The 22,404-nt window shown below is 56.8% G+C and overlaps 1 protein-coding gene across 12 annotated transcripts in view; it reads left to right on the top strand.

Annotated features, from left to right (window-relative positions):
• The window catches only part of LOC124037809 (ras-specific guanine nucleotide-releasing factor RalGPS2-like), a 169,313-nt gene extending 147,513 nt beyond the window's left edge, over window positions 1-21,800 (top strand). For all 12 annotated transcript variants that reach the window (XM_046352887.1, XM_046352891.1, XM_046352884.1 and 9 more), the window contains 4 exons: window positions 4,417-4,509; window positions 16,084-16,189; window positions 17,991-18,082; window positions 18,156-21,800. In XM_046352887.1, coding sequence (XP_046208843.1) covers window positions 4,417-4,509; window positions 16,084-16,189; window positions 17,991-18,082; window positions 18,156-18,185 — 321 coding nt within the window. In that variant the 3' untranslated portion in view covers window positions 18,186-21,800. The remainder of the gene's footprint in view (window positions 1-4,416; window positions 4,510-16,083; window positions 16,190-17,990; window positions 18,083-18,155) is intronic.
• Window positions 21,801-22,404: the final 604 nt, after the last annotated feature.

A 22,404-nucleotide genomic window follows, 5' to 3' on the forward strand; every position in this document is an offset into this window, starting at 1 on the left:
TTTCTCTGTCCCTTGCGCTCTCTGTTTTCTCTCTGTCCCTTGCGCTCTCTGTTTTCTCTCTGTCCCTTGCGCTCTCTGTTTTCTCTCTGTCCCTTGCGCTCTCTCTGTCCCTTGCGCTCTCTCTGTCCCTTGCGCTCTCTCTGTCCCTTGCGCTCTCTGTTTTTTCTGTCCCTTGCGCTCTCTGTTTTCTCTCTGTCCCTTGCGCTCTCTGTTTTTTCTGTCCCTTGCGCTCTCTGTTTTCTCTCTGTCCCTTGCGCTCTCTGTTTTCTCTCTGTCCCTTGCGCTCTCTGTTTTCTCTCTGTCCCTTGCGCTCTCTGTTTTCTCTCTGTCCCTTGCGCTCTCTGTTTTCTCTCTGTCCCTTGCGCTCTCTGTTTTCTCTCTGTCCCTTGCGCTCTCTGTTTTCTCTCTGTCCCTTGCGCTCTCTGTTTTCGCTCTGTCCCTTGCGCTCTCTGTCTGTCGCTCTGTCCCTTGCGCTCTCTGTCTGTCGCTCTCGCGCTCGCTCGCTCTCTGTCTGCGTCTGTCGCTCGCTCGCTCTCTGTCTGCGTCTGTCGCTCGCTCGCTCTCTGTCTGCGTCTGTCGCTCGCTCGCTCTCTGTCTGCGTCTGGCGCTCGCTCGCTCTCTGTCTGCGTCTGGCGCTCGCTCGCTCTCTGTCTCGTCTGGCGCTCGCTCGCTCTCTGTCTCGCGTCTGGCGCTCGCTCGCTGTCTGTCTGCGTCTGGCGCTCGCTCGCTGTCTGTCTGCGTCTGGCGCTCGCTCGCTCTCTGTCTGCGTCTGGCGCTCGCTCGCTCTCTGTCTGCGTCTGGCGCTCGCTCGCTCTCTGTCTGCGTCTGGCGCTCGCTCGCTCTCTGTCTGCGTCTGGCGCTCGCTCGCTCTCTGTCTGCGTCTGGCGCTCGCTCGCTCTCTGTCTGCGTCTGGCGCTCGCTCGCTCTCTGTCTGCGTCTGGCGCTCGCTCGCTCTCTGTCTGCGTCTGGCGCTCGCTCTCTGTCTGCGTCTGGCGCTCGCTCGCTCTCTGTCTGTCGCTCGCTCTCTGTCTGTCGCTCGCTCTCTGTCTGTCGCTCGCTCTCTGTCTGTCGCTCGCTCTCTGTCTGTCTGTCGCTCTCTGTCTGCGTCTGTCGCTCGCTCGCTCTCTGTCTGCGTCTGTCGCTCGCTCGCTCTCTGTCTGCGTCTGTCGCTCGCTCGCTCTCTGTCTCGCGTCTGTCGCCGCTCGCTCTCTGTCTCGTCTGTCGCTCGCCGCTCTCTGTCTCGTCTGGCGCTCGCTCGCTCTGTCTGCGTCTGGCGCCGCTCGCTCTCTGTCTCTGTCGCTCGCTCTCTGTCTGTCGCCGCTCTCTGTCGCCGCTCTCTGTCTGTCGCTCGCTCTGTCTGTCGCTCGCTGTCTGTCTGTCGCTCTCTGTCTCGTCTGTCGCTCGCTCGCTCTCTGTCTCGTTCTGTCGCTCGCCGCTCTCTGTCTGCGTCTGTCGCTCGCTCGCTCTCTGTCTGCGTCTGTCGCTCGCTCGCTCTCTGTCTCGCGTCTGTCGCTCGCCGCTCTCTGTCTCGTCTGTCGCTCGCTCGCTCTCTGTCTGCGTCTGTCGCTCGCTCGCTCTCTGTCTGCGTCTGTCGCTCGCTCGCTCTCTGTCTGCGTCTGTCGCTCGCTCGCTCTCTGTCTGCGTCTGTCGCTCGCTCGCTCTCTGTCTCGCGTCTGTCGCTCGCCGCTCTCTGTCTGCGTCTGTCGCTCGCTCGCTCTCTGTCTCGTCTGTCGCCGCTCGCTCTCTGTCTGCGTCTGTCGCTCGCTCGCTCTCTGTCTGCGTCTGTCGCTCGCTCGCTCTCTGTCTCGTCTGTCGCCGCCGCTCTCTGTCTGCGTCTGTCGCCGCTCGCTCTCTGTCTCGCGTCTGTCGCTCGCTCGCTCTCTGTCTGCGTCTGTCGCTCGCTCTCTGTCTGTCTGTCTGTCGCTCGCTCTCTGTCTGTCTGTCTGTCGCTCTCTGTCTGTCTGTCGCTCGCTCTCTGTCTGTCTGTCGCTCGCTCTCTGTCTGTCTGTCGCTTGCGCTCTCTGTCTGTCTGTCGCTTGCGCTCTCTGTCTGTCTGTCCCTTGCGCTCTCTGTCTGTCTGTCCCTTGCGCTCTCTGTCTGTCTGTCCCTTGCGCTCTCTGTCTGTCTGTCCCTTGCGCTCTCTGTCTCTCTGTCCCTTGCGCTCTCTGTCGCTCTCTGTCTCTCTCTGTCCCTTGCGCTCTCTCTGTCCCTTGCGCTCTCTCTGTCCCTTGCGCTCTCTCTGTCCCTTGCGCTCTCTCTGTCCCTTGCGCTCTCTCTGTCCCTTGCGCTCTCTCTGTCCCTTGCGCTCTCTCTGTCCCTTGCGCTCTCTCTGTCCCTTGCGCTCTCTCTGTCCCTTGCGCTCTCTCTGTCCCTTGCGCTCTCTCTGTCCCTTGCGCTCTCTCTGTCCCTTGCGCTCTCTGTCTGTCTGTCCCTTGCGCTCTCTGTTTTTTCTGTCCCTTGCGCTCTCTGTTTTCTCTCTGTCCCTTGCGCTCTCTGTTTTCTCTCTGTCCCTTGCGCTCTCTGTTTTCTCTCTGTCCCTTGCGCTCTCTGTTTTCTCTCTGTCCCTTGCGCTCTCTGTTTTCTCTCTGTCCCTTGCGCTCTCTGTTTTCTCTCTGTCCCTTGCGCTCTCTGTTTTCTCTCTGTCCCTTGCGCTCTCTGTTTTCTCTCTGTCCCTTGCGCTCTCTGTTTTCTCTCTGTCCCTTGCGCTCTCTGTTTTCTCTCTGTCCCTTGCGCTGTCTGTCTGTCGCTCGCGCGCTCTCTGTCTGCGTCTGTCGCTCGCGCGCTCTCTGTCTGCATCTGTCGCTCGCTCGCTCTCTGTCTGCGTCTGGCGCTCGCTCGCTCTCTGTCTGCGTCTGGCGCTCGCTCTCTGTCTGCGTCTGGCGCTCGCCGCTCTCTGTCTCGTCTGGCGCTCGCTCGCTCTCTGTCTGCGTCTGGCGCTCGCGCTCTCTGTCTGCGTCTGGCGCTCGCTCGCTCTCTGTCTCGTCTGGCGCTCGCTCGCTCTCTGTCTGCGTCTGGCGCTCGCTCGCTCTCTGTCTGCGTCTGGCGCTCGCTCGCTCTCTGTCTGCGTCTGGCGCTCGCTCGCTCTCTGTCTGCGTCTGGCGCTCGCTCGCTCTCTGTCTGCGTCTGGCGCTCGCTCGCTCTCTGTCTCGTCTGGCGCTCGCTCGCTCTCTCTCTGCGTCTGGCGCTCGCTCGCTCTCTGTCTGCGTCTGGCGCTCGCTCGCTCTCTGTCTGCGTCTGGCGCTCGCTCGCTCTCTGTCTGCGTCTGGCGCTCGCTCGCTCTCTGTCTCGCGTCTGGCGCTCGCTCGCTCTCTGTCTGCGTCTGGCGCTCGCTCGCTCTCTGTCTGCGTCTGGCGCTCGCTCGCTCTCTGTCTCGCGTCTGGCGCTCGCTCGCTCTCTGTCTGCGTCTGGCGCCGCCGCTCTCTGTCTGCGTCTGCCGCTTTCTGTCTGTCGCCGCTCTCTGTCTGTCGCCGCTCTCTGTCTGCGCTCTGTCGCCGCTGTCGCTCGCTCTGTCTGCGTCTGTCGCTCGCTCGCTCTCTGTCTGCGTCTGTCGCCGCTCGCTCTCTGTCTGCGTCTGTCGCCGCTCGCTCTCTGTCTGCGTCTGTCGCCGCTCGCTCTCTGTCTGCGTCTGTCGCCGCTCGCTCTCTGTCTCGTCTGTCGCTCGCCGCTCTCTGTCTGCGTCTGTCGCCGCCGCTCTCTGTCTGCGTCTGTCGCCGCTCGCTCTCTGTCTGCGTCTGTCGCCGCTCGCTCTCTGTCTGCGCCTGTCGCCGCTCTCTGTCTGTCTGTCGCTCGCTCTCTGTCTGTCTGTCGCTCGCTCTCTGTCTGTCTGTCGCTCGCTCGCTCTCTGTCTGTCTGTCGCTCTCTGTCTGTCTGTCGCTCGCTCTCTGTCTGTCTGTCGCTCGCTGTCTGTCGCTCGCTGTCTGTCGCTCGCTGTCTGTCTGTCTGTCTGTCTGTCTGTCTGTCTGTCTGTCTGTCTGTCTGTCTTGCTCTCCATATTTATTTATTTTTACTTGTTTCTCTTCTGAAACAAACAAGCGCAAACAGACTTAAAGCCAAAGCCAAAAAAATGCACAGATATTTAACCACTTTATACCGGTCTATGTAGTTGGCCTAAACGTTATGTCTGTTTCCAGTGATCGCCTACTATTAGAAACATATAACCAATGTGTCGTATGATTGTGTACTGTAATGCCTAAACGTTATGTCTGTTTCCAGTGATCGCCTACTGTTAGAAGCATATAACCAATGTGTCGTATGATTGTGTACTGTAATGCTGTCTCTCTCGCAATGCTGCCCTGAAACTAGTTGTTGGGACAAGGTGCATCAATAAAGTTGTATTAATAAAGTTGTATTGAATTAATAGACTGGAGTAATTGACTACTGTGTGACCTCTAAACCCTGACCCCTGGGTGTTTGTAGGTGGCGTCTTGGACCAAGTTCTGGGTGGCTCTGTGTGGAACTCAGCTCTACTACTACCATGCCAAGTCCCTAAAGGCCACAGAGAGAAAGCACGTAAGTCTCTCACTCCTTCACACCCAACCTTCTCAACACTCTCACTACACATCTCCCTCTCACTGTACACATCTCGCCCTCCCTCATCATCCCTCCCTCATCATCCCTCCCTCATCATCCCTCCCTCATCATCCCTCCCTCATCATCCCTCCCTCATCATCCCTCCCTCATCATCCCTCCCTCATCATCCCTCCCTCATCATCCCTCCCTCATCATCCCTCCCTCGTCATCCCTCCCTCGTCATCCCTCCCTCGTCATCCCTCCCTCGTCATCCCTCCCTCGTCATCCCTCCCTCGTCATCCCTCCCTCGTCATCCCTCCCTCGTCATCCCTCCCTCGTCATCCCTCCCCTCGTCATCCCTCCCTCGTCATCCCTCCCTCGTCATCCCTCCTCCCATCTCGTCATCCCTCCCTCGTCATCCCTCCCTCGTCATCCCTCCCCCTCGCCATCCCTCCCGCCATCCCTCATCCCTCCCTCCTCGTCATCCCTCCCTCGCCATCCCTCCCATCGCATCCCTCCATCTCGTCATCCCTCCCTCTCGTCATCCCTCCCTCATCGTCATCCCTCCCCTCGCCATCCCTCCCTCATCTCGCCATCCCTCCCTCATCTCGCCATCCCTCCCTCATCTCGCCATCCCTCCCTCATCATCCCTCCTCATCTCGCCATCCCTCCCTCATCTCGCCATCCCTCCCTCATCTCGCCATCCCTCCCTCATCTCGCCATCCCCCTCATCTCGCCATCCCTCCCTCATCTCGCCATCCCTCCCTCATCTCGCCATCCCTCCCTCATCTCGCCATCCCTCCCTCATCTCGCCATCCCTCCCTCATCTCGCCATCCCTCCTCATCTCGCCATCCCTCCCTCATCTCGCCATCCCTCCCTCATCTCGCCATCCCTCCCTCATCTCGCCATCCCTCCCTCATCTCGCCATCCCTCCCTCATCTCGCCATCCCTCCCTCATCTCGCCATCCCTCCCTCCCTCCCCTCCCTCATCTCGCCCTCCCTCCCTCATCATCTCGCCATCCCTCCCATCCCCCCCTCGCCATCTCGCCATCCTCCCTCATCTCGCCATCCCTCCCTCATCTCGCCATCCCTCCCTCCCATCCCTCCCATCTCGCCCTCCCTCATCTCGCTCCCTCCCCATCTCGCCATCCCTCCCTCCTCGCCATCCCTCCCCTCCGCTCCCTCCCTCCCTCATCTCGCCCTCCCTCCCCTCATCATCTCGCCCCTCCCTCCCTCCTCCCTCATCATCTCGCCCTCCCTCCCTCATCTCGCCCCTCCCCCCTCCCTCCCCCTCCCCATCTCGCCCTCCCCTCCCATCTCGCCCCCTCCCTCCCTCATCTCGCCCTCCCTCCCTCCCCTCATCTCATCCCTCCCCCCTCCCTCATCTCGCCCTCCCTCCCTCCCCCATCTCGCCCTCCCTCCCTCCCTCCCATCTCGCCCCCTCCCTCCCTCGCCCTCCCTCCCTCCCCCTCCCCTCCCCATCTCTCGCCCTCCCTCCCTCCCTCCCCCCTCCCCCTCGCCATCTCGCCCTCCCTCCCTCCTCATCTCGCCCCTCCCTCCCTCCCTCGCCATCTCTCCCTCCCTCCTCCCTCGCCATCTCGCCCTCCCTCGCCATCTCTCCCTCCCTCCCTCGCCATCTCGCCCTCCCTCCCTCGCCATCTCGCCCTCCCTCCTCCTCGCCATCTCGCCCTCCCTCCCTCCTCGCCATCTCGCCCTCCTCCCTCCCTCGCCATCTCGCCTCCCTCCTCGCCATCTCGCCCCTCCCTCCCTCGCCATCTCGCCCTCCCTCCCTCGCCATCTCGCCCTCCCCCTCCTCGCCATCTCGCCCTCCCCCTCCCTCATCTCGCCCTCCCTCCCTCATCTCTCCATCCCTCCCCTCATCTCTCCATCCCTCCCTCCCTCATCATCTCTCCCTCCCTCCCTCATCATCTCTCCCTCCCTCGCCCCCTCCTCCCTCCCTCCCTCATCTCGCCCTCCCTCCCTCCCTCCATCATCTCGCCCTCCCTCCCTCCCTCCCTCATCATCTCGCCCTCCCTCCCTCCCTCCCTCATCATCTCGCCCTCCCTCCCTCATCATCTCGCCTCCCTCCCTCCCTCGCCATCTCGCCCTCCCCCTCGCCATCTCGCCCTCGCCATCTCGCCCTCCCTCCCTCCCCTCGCCATCTCGCCCTCCCTCCCTCCTCGCCATCTCGCCCTCCCTCCCTCCCCTCGCCATCTCGCCCTCCCTCCCTCCCTCGCCATCTCGCCCTCCCCCTCCCTCGCCCTCCTCCCTCCCCTCGCCATCTCTCCCTCCCTCCTCGCCATCTCGCCTCCCTCGCCATCTCTCCCTCCCTCCCATCTCGCCATCTCGCCCTCCCTCCCTCCCGCCATCTCGCCCTCCCTCCCTCGCCATCTCGCCCTCCCTCCTCGCCATCTCGCCCTCCCTCCCCTCGCCATCTCGCCCTCCCTCCCCTCGCCATCTCGCCCTCCCTCCTCGCCATCTCGCCCTCCCTCCCCCATCTCGCCATCTCTCGCCCTCCCTCATCATCTCGCCCTCCCTCCCTCATCTCTCCATCCCTCCCTCATCTCTCCATCCCTCCCTCCCTCATCATCTCGCCCTCCCTCCCTCATCATCTCTCCCTCCCTCCCTCATCATCTCGCCCTCCCTCGCCCTCCCTCCCTCCCCCGCCATCTCTCCTCCCTCGCCATCTCGCCCTCCCTCCCTCGCCATCTCGCCTCGCCATCTCCCTCCCTCCCTCCCTCGCCATCTCGCCCTCCCTCATCATCTCGCCCTCCCTCCCTCATCTCTCCATCCCTCCCTCCCTCATCATCTCGCCCTCCCTCCCTCCCTCATCATCTCGCCTCCCTCCCTCCCTCATCATCTCGCCCTCCCTCCCTCCCTCATCATCTCGCCCTCCCTCCCTCCCTCATCATCTCGCCCTCCCTCCCTCATCATCTCGCCCTCCCTCATCATCCCTCCATCATCTCTCCATCCCTCCCTCATCTCTCCATCCCTCCCTCATCTCTCGATTCCCTCCCTCATCTCTCCCTCCCTCATCTCTCGATTCCCTCCCTCCCTCATCTCTCGATTCCCTCCATCATCATCTCTCGATTCCCTCCATCATCATCTCTCGATTCCCTCCATCATCATCTCTCGATTCCCTCCATCATCATCTCTCGATTCCCTCCATCATCATCTCTCGATTCCCTCCATCATCATCTCTCGATTCCCTCCATCATCATCTCTCGATTCCCTCCATCATCATCTCTCGATTCCCTCCATCATCATCTCTCGATTCCCTCCATCATCATCTCTCGATTCCCTCCATCCCCTCGCCATCTCGCCCTCCCTCCCTCGCCATCTCGCCCTCCCTCATCATCCCTCCATCATCTCTCCATCCCTCCCTCATCTCTCGATTCCCTCCCTCATCTCTCCCTCCCTCCCTCATCTCTCCCTCCCTCATCTCTCCCTCCCTCATCTCTCCCTCCCTCATCTCTCGATTCCCTCCCTCCCTCATCTCTCGATTCCCTCCCTCCCTCATCTCTCGATTCCCTCCCTCCCTCATCTCTCGATTCCCTCCCTCCCTCATCTCTCGATTCCCTCCCTCCCTCATCTCTCGATTCCCTCCCTCCCTCATCTCTCGATTCCCTCCCTCCCTCATCTCTCGATTCCCTCCATCCCTCCATCATCTCTCCCTCGCCCTCCCTCCATCATCTCTCCCTCGCCCTCCCTCCCTCATCATCTCGATTCCCTCCCTCCCTCATCATCTCGATTCCCTCCCTCCCTCATCTCTCGATTCCCTCCCTCCCTCATCTCTCGATTCCCTCCATCATCATCTCTCGATTCCCTCCATCATCATCTCTCGATTCCCTCCATCATCATCTCTCGATTCCCTCCATCATCATCTCTCGATTCCCTCCATCATCATCTCTCGATTCCCTCCATCCCTCCATCATCTCTCCCTCCCTCCTCTCTCGATTCCCTCCCTCCCTCATCTCTCGATTCCCTCCCTCCCTCATCTCTCGATTCCCTCCCTCCCTCATCTCTCGATTCCCTCCATCATCATCTCTCGATTCCTCCATCATCATCTCTCGATTCCTCCATCATCATCTCTCGATTCCCTCCATCATCATCTCTCGATTCCCTCCATCATCATCTCTCGATTCCCTCCATCCCTCCATCATCATCTCTCCATCCCTCCATCATCATCTCTCCCTCCCTCCCTCATCATCTCGCCCTCCCTCCCTCATCATCCCTCCCTCATCATCCCTCCCTCATCATCCCTCCCTCATCATCCCTCCCTCATCATCCCTCCCTCATCATCCCTCCCTCATCATCCCTCCCTCACCATCCCTCCCTCATCTCGCCATCCCTCCCTCATCTCGCCATCCCTCCCTCATCTCGCCATCCCTCCCTCATCTCGCCATCCCTCCCTCATCTCGCCATCCCTCCCTCATCTCGCCATCCCTCCCTCATCTCGCCATCCCTCCCTCATCTCGCCATCCCTCCCTCATCTCGCCATCCCTCCCTCATCTCGCCATCCCTCCCTCATCTCGCCATCCCTCCCTCATCTCGCCATCCCTCCCTCATCTCGCCATCCCTCCCTCATCTCGCCATCCCTCCCTCATCTCGCCATCCCTCCTCATCTCGCCCTCCCTCACTCCCTCACTCATCATCTCGCCCTCCCTCCCTCCCTCACTCATCATCTCGCCCTCCCTCCCTCCCTCACTCATCATCTCGCCCTCCCTCCCTCCCTCACTCATCATCTCGCCCTCCCCTCCCTCACTCATCATCTCGCCCTCCCTCACTCCCTCACTCATCATCTCGCCCTCCCTCACTCCCTCACTCATCATCTCGCCCTCCCTCACTCCCTCACTCATCATCTCGCCCTCCCTCACTCCCTCACTCATCATCTCGCCCTCCCTCACTCCCTCACTCATCATCTCGCCCTCCCTCCCTCCCTCACTCATCATCTCGCCCTCCCTCATCTCGCCCTCCCTCCCTCCCTCCATCATCTCGCCCTCCCTCCCTCCCTCCATCATCTCGCCCTCCCTCCCTCCCTCCATCATCTCGCCCTCCCTCCCTCCCTCCTCATCATCTCGCCCTCCCTCCCTCCCTCATCATCTCGCCCCCTCCCTCCCTCCCTCATCATCTCGCCCTCCCTCCCTCATCATCTCGCCCTCCCTCCCTCCCTCCCTCATCATCTCGCCCTCCCTCCCTCATCATCTCGCCCTCCCTCCCTCCCTCCCTCATCATCTCGCCCTCCCTCCCTCATCATCTCGCCCTCCCTCCCTCCCTCATCATCTCGCCCTCCCTCCCTCCCTCATCATCTCGCCCTCCCTCCCTCCCTCCCTCATCATCTCGCCCTCCCTCCCTCCTCCTCATCATCTCGCCCTCCCTCCCTCCCTCATCATCTCGCCCTCCCTCCCTCCCTCCCTCATCATCTCGCCCTCCCTCCCTCATCATCTCGCCCTCCCTCCCTCCCTCCCTCATCATCTCGCCCTCCCTCCCTCCCTCCCTCATCATCTCGCCCTCCCTCCCTCCCTCCCTCATCATCTCGCCCTCCCTCCCTCCCTCATCATCTCGCCCCCTCCCTCCCTCCCTCCCTCATCATCTCGCCCTCCCTCCCTCCCTCATCATCTCGCCCTCCCTCCCTCATCATCTCGCCCTCCCTCCCTCCCTCCCTCATCATCTCGCCCTCCCTCCCTCCCTCCCTCATCATCTCGCCCTCCCTCCCTCCCTCCCTCATCATCTCGCCCTCCCTCCCTCCCTCCCTCCCTCATCATCTCGCCCTCCCTCCCTCCCTCCCTCATCATCTCGCCCTCCCTCCCTCCCTCCCTCATCATCTCGCCCTCCCTCCCTCCCTCCCTCCCTCATCATCTCGCCCTCCCTCCCTCCCTCCCTCCCTCATCATCGCCCTCCCCTCCCTCCCCCCTCATCATCTCGCCCTCTCCTCCCTCCCCTCATCATCTCGCCCTCCCTCCCTCATCATCTCGCCCTCCCTCCCTCCCTCCCTCATCATCTCGCCCTCCCTCCCTCCCCCTCATCATCTCGCCCTCCCTCCCTCCCTCCCTCATCATCTCGCCCTCCCTCCCTCCCTCCCTCATCATCTCGCCCTCCCTCCCTCCCTCCCTCATCATCTCGCCCTCCCTCCCTCCCTCCCTCATCATCTCGCCCTCCCTCCCTCCCTCCCTCATCATCTCGCCCTCCCTCCCTCCCTCCCTCATCATTTCGCCCTCCCTCCCTCACTCATCATTTCGCCCTCCCTCCCTCACTCATCATCTCGCCCTCCCTCCCTCACTCATCATCTCGCCCTCCCTCCCTCACTCATCATCTCGCCCTCCCTCCCTCACTCATCATCTCGCCCTCCCTCCCTCCCTCCCTCATCATCTCGCCCTCCCTCCCTCCCTCCCCTCATCATCTCGCCCTCCCTCCCTCCCTCCCTCATCATCTCGCCCTCCCTCCCTCCCTCCCTCATCATCTCGCCCTCATCATCCGCCCTCCCTCCCTCCCATCCCCCTCATCATCTCGCCCTCCCTCCCTCCCTCCCTCATCATCTCGCCCTCATCATCTCGCCCTCCCTCCCTCCCTCATCATCTCGCCCTCATCATCTCGCCCTCCCTCCCTCCCTCCCTCATCATCTCGCCCCTCATCATCATTTCGCCCTCCCTCCCTCACTCATCATTTCGCCCTCCCTCCCTCATCATTTCGCCCTCCCTCCCTCACTCATCATCTCGCCCTCCCTCCCTCACTCATCATCTCGCCCTCCCTCATCTTGCCCTCCCTCATCACTCCCTCATCTTGCCCTCCCTCCCTCCCTCCCTCATCATCTCGCCCTCCCTCCCTCCCTCCCTCATCATCTCGCCCTCATCATCTCGCCCTCCCTCCCTCCCTCATCATCTCGCCCTCATCATCTCGCCCTCCCTCCCTCCCTCCCCTCCCTCCCTCATCATTTCGCCCTCCCTCCCTCACTCATCATTTCGCCCTCCCTCCCTCCTCATCATTTCTCATCATCTCGCCCTCCCTCCCTCACTCATCATCTCGCCCTCCCTCCCTCACTCATCATCTCGCCTTCCCTCCCTCACTCATCATCTCGCCCTCCCTCCCTCACTCATCATCTCGCCCTCCCTCCTCACTCATCATCTCGCCCTCCCTCATCTTGCCCTCCCTCATCACTCCCTCATCTTGCCCTCCCTCATCTCGCCCTCCCTCATCTCGCCCTCCCTCCCTCCCTCGCCATCTCGCCCTCCCTCCCTCCCTCGCCATCTCGCCCTCCCTCGCCATCTCGCCCTCCCTCCTCGCCATCTCGCCCTCCCTCCCTCCCTCGCCTCCCTCCCTCCTCGCCATCTCGCCCTCCCCTCCCTCCCTCGCCATCTCTCCCTCCTCGCCATCTCTCCCTCCCTCCTCCCTCGCCATCTCTCCCTCCCTCGCCATCTCGCCCTCCCTCCCTCGCCATCTCGCCCTCCCTCCCTCGCCATCTCGCCCTCCCTCCCTCGCCATCTCGCCCTCCCTCCCCTCGCCATCTCGCCCTCCCTCATCATCTCGCCCTCCCTCCCTCATCTCTCCATCCCTCCCTCCCTCATCATCTCGCCCTCCCTCCCTCCCTCATCATCTCGCCCTCCCTCCCTCCCTCATCATCTCTCCCTCCCTCCCTCATCATCTCGCCCTCCCTCCCTCCCTCATCATCTCGCCCTCCCTCATCATCCCTCCATCATCTCTCCATCCCTCCCTCATCTCTCGATTCCCTCCCTCATCTCTCCCTCCCTCATCTCTCGATTCCCTCCCTCCCTCATCTCTCCCTCCCTCATCTCTCGATTCCCTCCATCATCATCTCTCGATTCCCTCCATCATCATCTCTCGATTCCCTCCATCATCATCTCTCGATTCCCTCCATCATCATCTCTCGATTCCCTCCATCATCATCTCTCGATTCCCTCCATCATCATCTCTCGATTCCCTCCATCATCATCTCTCGATTCCCTCCCTCATCATCTCTCGATTCCCTCCATCCCTCCCTCATCATCTCTCGATTCCCTCCATCCCTCCCTCATCATCTCTCGATTCCCTCCATCCCCTCGCCATCTCGCCCTCCCTCCCTCGCCATCTCTCGATTCCCTCCATCCCTCCCTCATCATCTCTCGATTCCCTCCATCCCCTCGCCATCTCGCCCTCCCTCCCTCGCCATCTCGCCCTCCCTCATCATCTCTCCATCCCTCCCTCATCTCTCCATCCCTCCCTCATCTCTCCATCCCTCCCTCATCTCTCCATCCCTCCCTCATCTCTCCCTCCCTCATCTCTCGATTCCCTCCCTCCCTCATCTCTCGATTCCCTCCCTCCCTCATCTCTCGATTCCCTCCCTCATCTCTCGATTCCCTCCATCCCTCCATCTCTCCCTCGCCCTCCCTCCCTCATCATCTCGCCCTCCCTCCCTCATCTCTCGATTCCCTCCATCATCATCTCTCGATTCCCTCCATCATCATCTCTCGATTCCCTCCATCATCATCTCTCGATTCCCTCCATCCCTCCATCATCATCTCTCCCTCGCCCTCCCTCCATCATCATCTCTCCCTCGCCCTCCCTCCCTCATCATCTCGCCCTCCCTCCCTCATCATCTCGCCCTCCCTCCCTCATCATCTCGCCCTCCCTCCCTCATCATCTCGCCCTCCCTCATCTCTCCCGCCCTCCCTCATCTCCTCTCCCGCCCTCCCTCATCTCCTCTCCCGCCCTCCCTCTCTCCCGCCCTCCCTCTCTCCCGCCCTCCCTCTCTCCCCCCGCCCTCCCTCGTCTCTTTCCCATCCCTCCCGCCCTCCCTCCCGCCCTCCCTTGTCTCTCCCGCCCTCCCTCCCGCCCTCTCCCTCTCCCCCGCCCTCCCTCGTCTCTTTCCCATCCCTCCCTCGTCTCTCCCGCCCTCTCTCCCGCCCTCCCTCTCTCCCGCCCCCTCTCTCCCGCCCTCCCTCTCTCCCTCCCTCTCTCCCGCCCTCCCTCGTCTCTTTCCCATCCCTCCCTCGTCTCTCCCGCCCTCCCTCCCGCCCTCCCCCGTCTCTCTCTCCTCCCCCCGTCTCTCTCGCTCTTCCCCCCCCGTCTCTCGCTCTTCCCCCGTCTCTCGCTCTTCCCCTGTCTCTCGCTCTTCCCCCCGTCTCTCGCTCTTCCCCCCCCCGTCTCTCGCTCTTCCCCCCCCGTCTCTCGCCCCCGTCTTCTCTCGCTCTCTCCCCCCCCGTCTCTCGCTCTTCCCCCCCCCCGTCTCTCGCTCTTCCCCCCCTCTCGCTCTTCCCCCCGTCTCTCGCTCTTCTCCCCCCCCGTCTCTCGCTCTCCCCCCCCCTCTCTCGCTCTTCCCCCTCCCCTCCCCTCTCGCTCGTCTCCCCCGTCTCTCGCTCTTCTCCTCTTCGGTCTCTCGCTCTTCCCCCCGTCTCTCGCTCTTCCCCCCCCGTGTCTCGCTCTTCCCCCCCCCGTCTCTCTCTCTTCCCCCCGTCTCTCCCTCTTCCCCCCCCCCGTCTCTCGCTCTCCTCCCTCCCCCGTCTCTCGCTCTCCTCCCTCCCCCCGTCTCTCGCTCTCCTCCCTCCCCCGTCTCTCGCTCTCCTCCCTCCCCCGTCTCTCGCTCTCCTCCCTCCCCCGTCTCTCTCTCCCTCCCTCCCCCTCTCTCTCTCCTCCCTCCCCCGTCTCTCTCTCCTCCCTCCCCCGTCTCTCTCTCCTCCCTCCCCCCGTCTCTCTCTCTCCTCCCTCCCCCTCTCTCTCTCCCTCCCCCGTCTCTCTCCCTCCCTCCCCCGTCTCTCCTCCCTCCCCCGTCTCTCCTCCCTCCCCCCCCGTCTCTCGCTCTTTTCCCCCGTCTCTCGCTCCCCCCGTCTCTCGCTCTTTCCCCCCCCCGTCTCTCGCTCTTTCCCCCCCGTCTCTCGCTCTTTCCCCCCGTCTTTTCGCTCTCTTTTTCCCCCGTCTCTCGCTCTTTCCCCCCGTCTCTCGCTCTTCCCCCCCCGTCTCTCGCTCTTCCCCCGTCTCTCGCTCTTTCCCCCCCCGTCTCTCGCTCTCCCCCCTCTCTCTCGCTCTCCCCCGTCTCTCGCTCTCCCCCCCCTCGCTTCTCCCCCGTCTCTCGCTTCCCCCGTCTCTCGCTCTCGCTCTCCCCCCGTCTCTCGCTCTTTCCCCCCGTCTCTCGCTCTCCTCCCTCCCCCGTCTCTCTCTCCTCCCTCCCCGTCTCTCTCTCCTCCCTCCCCCGTCTCTCTCTCTCCTCCCCCCCCGTCTCTCTCTCCTCCCTCCCCCCGTCTCTCGCTCTTTTCCCCCCGTCTCTCGCTCCTCCCTCCCCCGTCTCTCGCTCCTCCCTCCCCCGTCTCTCGCTCCTCCCTCCCCCCGTCTCTCGCTCCTCCCTCCCCCGTCTCTCGCTCCTCCCTCCCCCCGTCTCTCGCTCCTCCCTCCCCCCGTCTCTCGCTCCTCCCTCCCCCCGTCTCTCGCTCCTCCCTCCCCCGTCTCTCGCTCCTCCCTCCCCCGTCTCTCGCTCCTCCCCCCGTCTCTCGCTCTTTCCCCCGTCTCTCGCTCTTTCCCCCCCGTCTCTCGCTCTTTCCCCCCGTCTCTCGCTCTTTCCCCCCGTCTCTCGCTCTTTCCCCCCCGTCTCTCGCTCTTTCCCCCCTGTCTCTCGCTTTCTTTCCCCCCCCGTCTCTCGCTCTTTCCCCCCGTCTCTCGCTCTTTCCCCCCCCCGTCTCTCGCTCTTTCCCCCCGTCTCTCGCTCTTTCCCCCGTCTCTCGCTCTTTCCACCCGTCTCTCGCTCTCCCCCCCCTGTCTCTCGCTCTTCCCCCCGTCTCTCGCTCTTCCCCCCCCGTCTCTCGCTCTTCCCCCCCCGTCTCTCGCTCTCCCCCCCGTCTCTCACTCTCCCCCCGTCTCTCGCTCTCCCCCCGTCTCTCGCTCTTTCCCCCCGTCTCTCGCTCCTCCCCCCCCCGGCTCTCTCTCCTCCCTCCCCGGCTCTCTCTCCTCCCTCCCCGGCTCTCTCTCCTCCCTCCCCCGGCTCTCTCTCTCTTTGGGACAAAATACTAAACCTTTTGACTACTTTAATACCCTACATGAATTTGTCCAATTTACTTATGACTTGTTCAAATGAGGGGGAGTAGATATATGGAGTGCTTTCATTTCCAAACGTTAAAACTTATGTATGAAAATACCATCAAATAAAAGGTACATTTGCTTCATATGAACCATTTGATATCAAATGTCATTTTGCCTTCACTCCAAATACGAAGGGGTATGTGCCATTTTAGCAGACGCTTTTATCCAAAGCAACGTGTGTGTGTGTGTGTGTGTGTGTGTGTGTGTGTGTGTGTGTGTGTGTGTGTGTGTGTGTGTGTGTGTGTGTGTGTGTGTGTGTGTGTGTGTGTGTGTGTGTGTGTGTGTGTGTGTGTGTGTGTGTGTGTGTGTGTGTGTAATTTTTAGGTATGGTTGGTCCTGGGAATCAAACCCATTATTATGACTTTGCAAGAGCCATGCTTTACCAACTGAGCTACAGTTGATAGTTGTCTTGTATACAAGCATACTTTCTGAAATCTGACGATATGAACCCAAAATAATTTCTAAATGTGGTCCCCTCCCACCTCTCTCGCTTTCTCTCCATCTCCCTTCAGTTCAAGTCGTCTAGCAGTAAGAGTGTGTGTGTTGTGGGGTTAATGGCCATCATGTCAGACGACCCTGAACATCCCGACGTCTTCCTGCTCACAGACTCGGAACGCGGTGAGACTACCTGTCAATCAATCAATCACCCACAGCCAGGAGTGTTCAGCCAAACTACACTTATCTCCTCAGATGGTCTGTATGTTCCTTGTTTAAAACGCCAACACACCCCATAACTGTCTCTCACACTCACGTGCAGTATACACCCATATTGTACGCATATGCAATCACACACACAGTACTCAATTTTAACAAACACAATGGCAAATCTAAGTGCTGGTGGTAGCACTATAGGTTCAGGGGGTGCCAAATATTTTTGCTATTTTCACAACCAGAATTATGGGCGCAATAGCTGGCAGTGGAGCGAGAAGGCTGGGTTTTGGTGAATAAACAAGTTGGTGTGGAGACTTGACTCCTCACTGGCCAAACAGAACGTGCTCCATAGCTAAATACACTCAGTGGCCAGCTTATTAGGTACACCCATCTAGTACCAGGTCGGACCCCCCTTTTGCCTCCAGGACAGCCTGAATTGTTCGAGGCATGGAAACGTTTCTCAATTGGTTGCTCAAGTAGGTATTTAATATTTTCCCTGTATCTTACAAATGTTCCATCCCGAGAATCACTTTTCTCCCCGAGTAACCCGGTATTTCCTGCCAAAACCGGAAGTGTCATTCTAAACCATATAAATATGTCTGGATTTGATTAGAACTTTGATCGGCATAAAAATTTAAGCCGGATGGTACCTGAGCCTGATCAACCATATATTAAATACATTTTATGATCCCAAATTAAAATTATAGGCGAGCAAATGTGATTTTAATTTTGACGTTTTCCACATGTTGTTACGTTACAGCCTTATTCTAAAATGGATTCAAATGTTTTGTTCCCCTCATCAATCTACACACAATACCCCATAATGACAAAGCAAAAACAGGTTTTTATAAATGTTAGCAAATTTATGAAAATACAAAAATGTAAATATCACATTTACATACAGTACCAGTCAAAAGTTTGGACACACCTACTCATTCAAGGGTTTTTCTGAATTTTTACAATGAAATAACTCATGGAATCATGTCGTAATCAAAAAAGTGTTGAGGGAATGCCAAGAGTGTGCAAAGCTGTTATCAAGGCAAAGGGTGGCTACTTTGAAGAATCTCAAATATAAAATATATTGATTTGCTTAACACTTTTTTTTGGTTACTACATGATTCCACGTATTATTTCATAGAGAGCAACCCTTGAATGAGTAGGTGTCCAAACTTTTGACTGGTACTATAAATAAAAAAGGGGGAATGTTTGACTTCTACTGCTTATAATATTTGAATAAAACTTTGCTGATAAGGCTCCTGTGTGCATCTCTGTGTGAGCCTCCTCTGGCAAATCAATGCCGTAACTAATTACGCTGCCACTAAGACCAGCTTTTGGTCAGTATTAAATATCCCTACACACAGATGGACACACACACACACACACACACACACACACACACACACACACACACACACACACACACACACACACACACACAGGTTCCTGTCTGTCTGACCCAGCAGTAACCCTGTCTGCTTTGTGGACTGCAAGCCTGTCAAATCTGACATCTCTGTATTATCTCTCTCTACACACACACACACACACACACACACACACACACACACACACACACACACACACACACACACACACACACACACACACTGTCTCTGTTCTCATATGTTCTGCATTGCAGCAGCTTCCTGCTGTACACAGATGGGGATGGGAGAGTCAAGTAGTGTAACTGTACACGACTGGACTTACTGGGCTGAATCCCAGTTTTCTGCTACAGGGACATCTTGTGATGGTGTGTCTCTGTGTTTCCTAGGCAACACCTATAAATACCAGGCAGGGAACAAAATGAATGCCCTTCTGTGGTTCAAACACCTCAGTGCTGCCTGCCAGAGCAACAGACAACAGGTAACACACACACACTCACACACACATACCCACACACCAACCTGCTCTCATGCCTTTTTCTCTCTCTCTCCAGGTCCCAGCCAATCTGATGTCCTTTGAATGAGTGCTGCTGTAGAGGATGGAGCGGTAGAGCTAAAATAGAGGAATAGTGACTCAGCACCAGGAGCTTTCACTGCCATGACCCCAAAACTATAACCCCCACTGGAGCCCCACCTGCCACCACTGCCTTAACCTAAGGAGCCGTGTGTGTGTGTTGAAGCAGTGGTTATTATGGTGGCATAGACTACTGAATGAAGACCTAAACCACTTCTCTCTCGTTCTCTCGCTCTGTTGTTTTTGCCTGTGGAACTATGGGATGTCTCTCCTCTCCTCTTTCTTGGATGCTTCTTAAGGAAGGATGGGTGGACATGATTTATCCTTGTTTTCCCTCACTCCCTCTCTTCTTGACATATTGTGCTCTGGTGGAAGATGGACTCTGCCCTTTCTAGGGCTGGACTCACACACACAATACTGGACTAACCCAATGGAATGGGATTTCAAACACACTCCTTTATCACACATTGGTTCACAAACTCCCTCACACACAAGACTCCAATGGTCTCTTCACACTTGAGTTGGGCTCACAAAACGGACACTTTTTACACACATTCACTCCCCCCTTCTGAGAGTGTGTGATTGGCCTGTGTGATTGCAGCATTGTGAACATTAAGGGCTTTGATTCTCAAATCTATTCCAGCAGAAACCACTCCCACACACACACGCACACGTGTCCTGAATGTATCCTACTGTTTTATATTCCAGAGCCTCTCCTCACCGTGTGTGTGTGGGGGGTGGGGGGGGCACACTATATATATATATATATATATATATATATATGGTAAGTCTCATCACGGGAATGATAAACCCAGACTCTAAGCTTTCCTCTATTCCACCTTTATGGACCCAGTTATATCGCTCTTATAAACAGGCTTTATATGTTGTTCTCTCTGGACCACTGTCTGCTCTGTCCACATGTTAAAGCTTGAGATTCACCAGAACACACAATAACACTAAAGACTTGAAAGCTGTGAAAACGTGAACGATGAAATGTTAACCCCAGAAAAATCATTTATCTCCCACTTCCTTTTTTTGTTATTGCTTGAACATAAGAGGGAGCTACAGGTTCTGACCTGATCTGCTTTACACATCTGAGTGTTTTATACACACACACACACACACAGCTATTGGGAGCCATTCAGAATCCATTTGAATTATTATTTTGTTGGTTAGTGTTTTCTGTTACCTTGGTGTTGTTGTGTTGGACGTATCAGCAGTATTATCCTGTAGATGACTTGCACATGTCTAGCTTATTTGAATTGTCTGTTACATTTCATTTCTGGCCTCTTCCCTTTGTTTTGAACATGTTGTAGATCTACTGCTGTATTGCCTAGTTCCATGTCATCCTCTTGACCCATCGCCTGGTCACTACTCATGGCATCTTCAATTAAAGTTATAGATAGGTGTAAGCAAGTTGTTGATGACTCCACCTAACCTTCCAATTGGCTGAGAGAAGCTTCCTCCAAATTGCTTACACCTATCCAGTCCTTTCAGATCTGTGAACAGTTAACGAGTACGAGCTAGAGGGGGGGGGGCTAACAATTTGAAGTAGACCCAGCCAGAGTGTGTATGGTTTGGGACATTGGTTTGGGACTCAACCCTGAGTGTGTGCCAATATACCAAACACACATTTTTATTCCGATTTGTGAGAAAGTGTTAGTTAGAACAAATGAAATGAATACGTTGTTGGGAAATGATGGTGTGGTCACGTTCTCATACTACTCTCAGAAAGGACTTACCACTAGTAAAGCGTTATCTTGCATCCTCTCCTGACTGTTTCCGTCTCTACCTGACAGTCAGGTTAGGTCCTAACTTGTAACAATGGTTTACATCTCCCATCTGTCCATATATTTTGCATGTCTATTGTTTACATGGAGGTCCAGCAAGTTAGCATCACATTCCTTACACCTCAAACTGACACTATGTACTCTAGCAGCAAGAGACTCCAACTCCCATAGTCCAGTGCGGCAACAGTTGTCTTATGTCCTGTAGAGGCTAAGCTAATGGGAGAAGGTAGAACTTATCCATAACCATTGATACAAGGTCATATATTTATTCACCCCTAATGGCTAAGGTTAAGATTGGGGTTGGTGTAATCTGATCCGAGATCTGTTGTTTAGGGCAACTTCTACATATTCCATTTCAGACTCATTTCCGATGTGCTCTGCTCCTCAGCTCCCAGCAGTTATACCACACACAGCTACAGATCCATTAATAGCAAGACTCCAGCAGGGCTATGTCATACACAGACTAGAGGATGAGGAAGCCAGAGAAAGAAAGGAATGGGAGGGGTAGCGTTAGTGATACAAAAGGACAAGAGAGGAAGGTAGTACAACAGTATGAGTGTGTAAAAAAATATTTTTGTTTACCTGCTAGAAAGCATTAGACGGACAGAGCCTCGTGGATGCCGTTTCTTCACTGTTGAGCAGTGGGTACATCTGTATAGAACGTGGTATAGCATATTCTGTGTGGAGTGCGATTGAACAAGGAAGGATATAGTAGAAATAGAGGGGTGAATGGAACTCTGATGCAACAGGAGCTGTACAGAGAAGCCGGCAGACTGACGCTCCCCACAGAAGACCAGCAGAGGAGAAAGTAGTCTCTCTCCGTTCTCCTTTTTCCCCTCTCACAGACCTCTCCTTCACATCTCTCTCTCTCTCTCTCTCCCTCTCTCGGACAAAGAGGGCTTCAATGCAGGCTGAAGAGAGCGGCAGATTAAATGGCAGACAGGAATGCTCCCGTGTAGTGTCACAGTGCTGACGTGAGGGATGTGGATGCCTATAGGGAAAGGGTTAGGAGTGAGTTTTTACAATCTGGTATGGTGGGCTTTTTGTTTGATATTTCTTGATGTCAAAATGGTTTCCACAGTTTGTGTCCATGTACAAATACACAACCAGCTGTGTATTATCTACTGTGAAGAGTAAAGTTTTTTGGGATTTGTCTGCAGTGTTCATTTTTTTTTTCTCCTGAGAAATTCTTTAACAGTTCAGCTGAGATGACTGGGTGGTGTGTGGTTAACATGAGAGGGGGGGTGTAGTGGTGTTTTTGTGTGCTGTAGGGATGGAGAATTTGCCCGCAGCTCAAGGTTCAACTTAATTCCCTTTAAATCCAAACTTTAACCATTAGGGTAAAATGTCAAACTGACCTGATCAGTTTCTAGAAGATACATCTATGTGCTCTATATGGCTCAGTTTGAGAGTGATGTTTATGATGTGTTGATGACGTCACTTAGCTGTGTCCATGTCCCATGACCTGTGGGGTGTGTCCATGTACTATCCCTCTACCTCCTGTACTCTGACCCCCTAGTGAGGACCCACCCATGTTACGTGACCCGGGTTTGAACTATGACCTCTGAATTGAGTGACGTGACCTGAGCCTCAGCCAGATAACCAATAAACACACTGCCCTTTTTATACTCTGCCCCTCAGTTCACTTTCATTTATATAAACATGGTTTCAGCTAAAACCAGGAGTGTCTACTTACCACAACCTGTTAAATGTCCTGGACAGGGCATGTGGTTAGGAAAAATGTGTATGTGTGTGCTTAAACTAGTGTTAGTACACTTTAGGTATGGATTGATGTGTAATCTTTCCTACTGAAATAAAAACCTACTTGAATTGTTGAACTTGTGTAATGGTTTTTCAATTGACTGTCTCCTTCAAATAAACCCAACAATTTAACTCAAATTGAACTCCCATTCTCTGACTTACCTTGTAAACAGAGTTAGTCACTTCATGCTTTTTAGAGTGAAATGAGTGGCGACAGTGTTTCTATTCAACCCTGTGCAATCTTTGTGTTGTGTAGGACACTGGAAATCCCAGACAGAGGCTGCATCTCAGTCAACACGGATCTGAAAACACAAGACTAGTGAATGCAATATGGCAAACTGGGGAAATGGTTTTCACCTGTTCAGTTCTTCTTTCACTTAGACTATTGGGATGCAGCTTTTGCCTGGAGAGGCTAATGTAGACTATTGACAAGAAGCAGAGGAGGGCATTTTCGATTGGCATGCAGCTGTGAATTCCACAGTGTTGACCTACTGAGAGCAGATGTGTGCAGCTGGACTGGGAGGGGGCTGCTTGGGTGTGTTGGTGCTCAGTAGGAACTGTGACCCTAGAAGCCTCCTTACACTTGGTCAGAGCGGGCTATGAAGAAATGCTTTGTGCCGTATGCTGGCATTGATTGGGCCATCGATGTCTTTGCTGTATTCCGTGTGTGTTTGGGAA

The sequence above is a fragment of the Oncorhynchus gorbuscha genome, linkage group LG06 (assembly GCF_021184085.1).
Source record: "Oncorhynchus gorbuscha isolate QuinsamMale2020 ecotype Even-year linkage group LG06, OgorEven_v1.0, whole genome shotgun sequence".
Taxonomy (NCBI): Eukaryota; Metazoa; Chordata; class Actinopteri; order Salmoniformes; family Salmonidae; genus Oncorhynchus; species Oncorhynchus gorbuscha.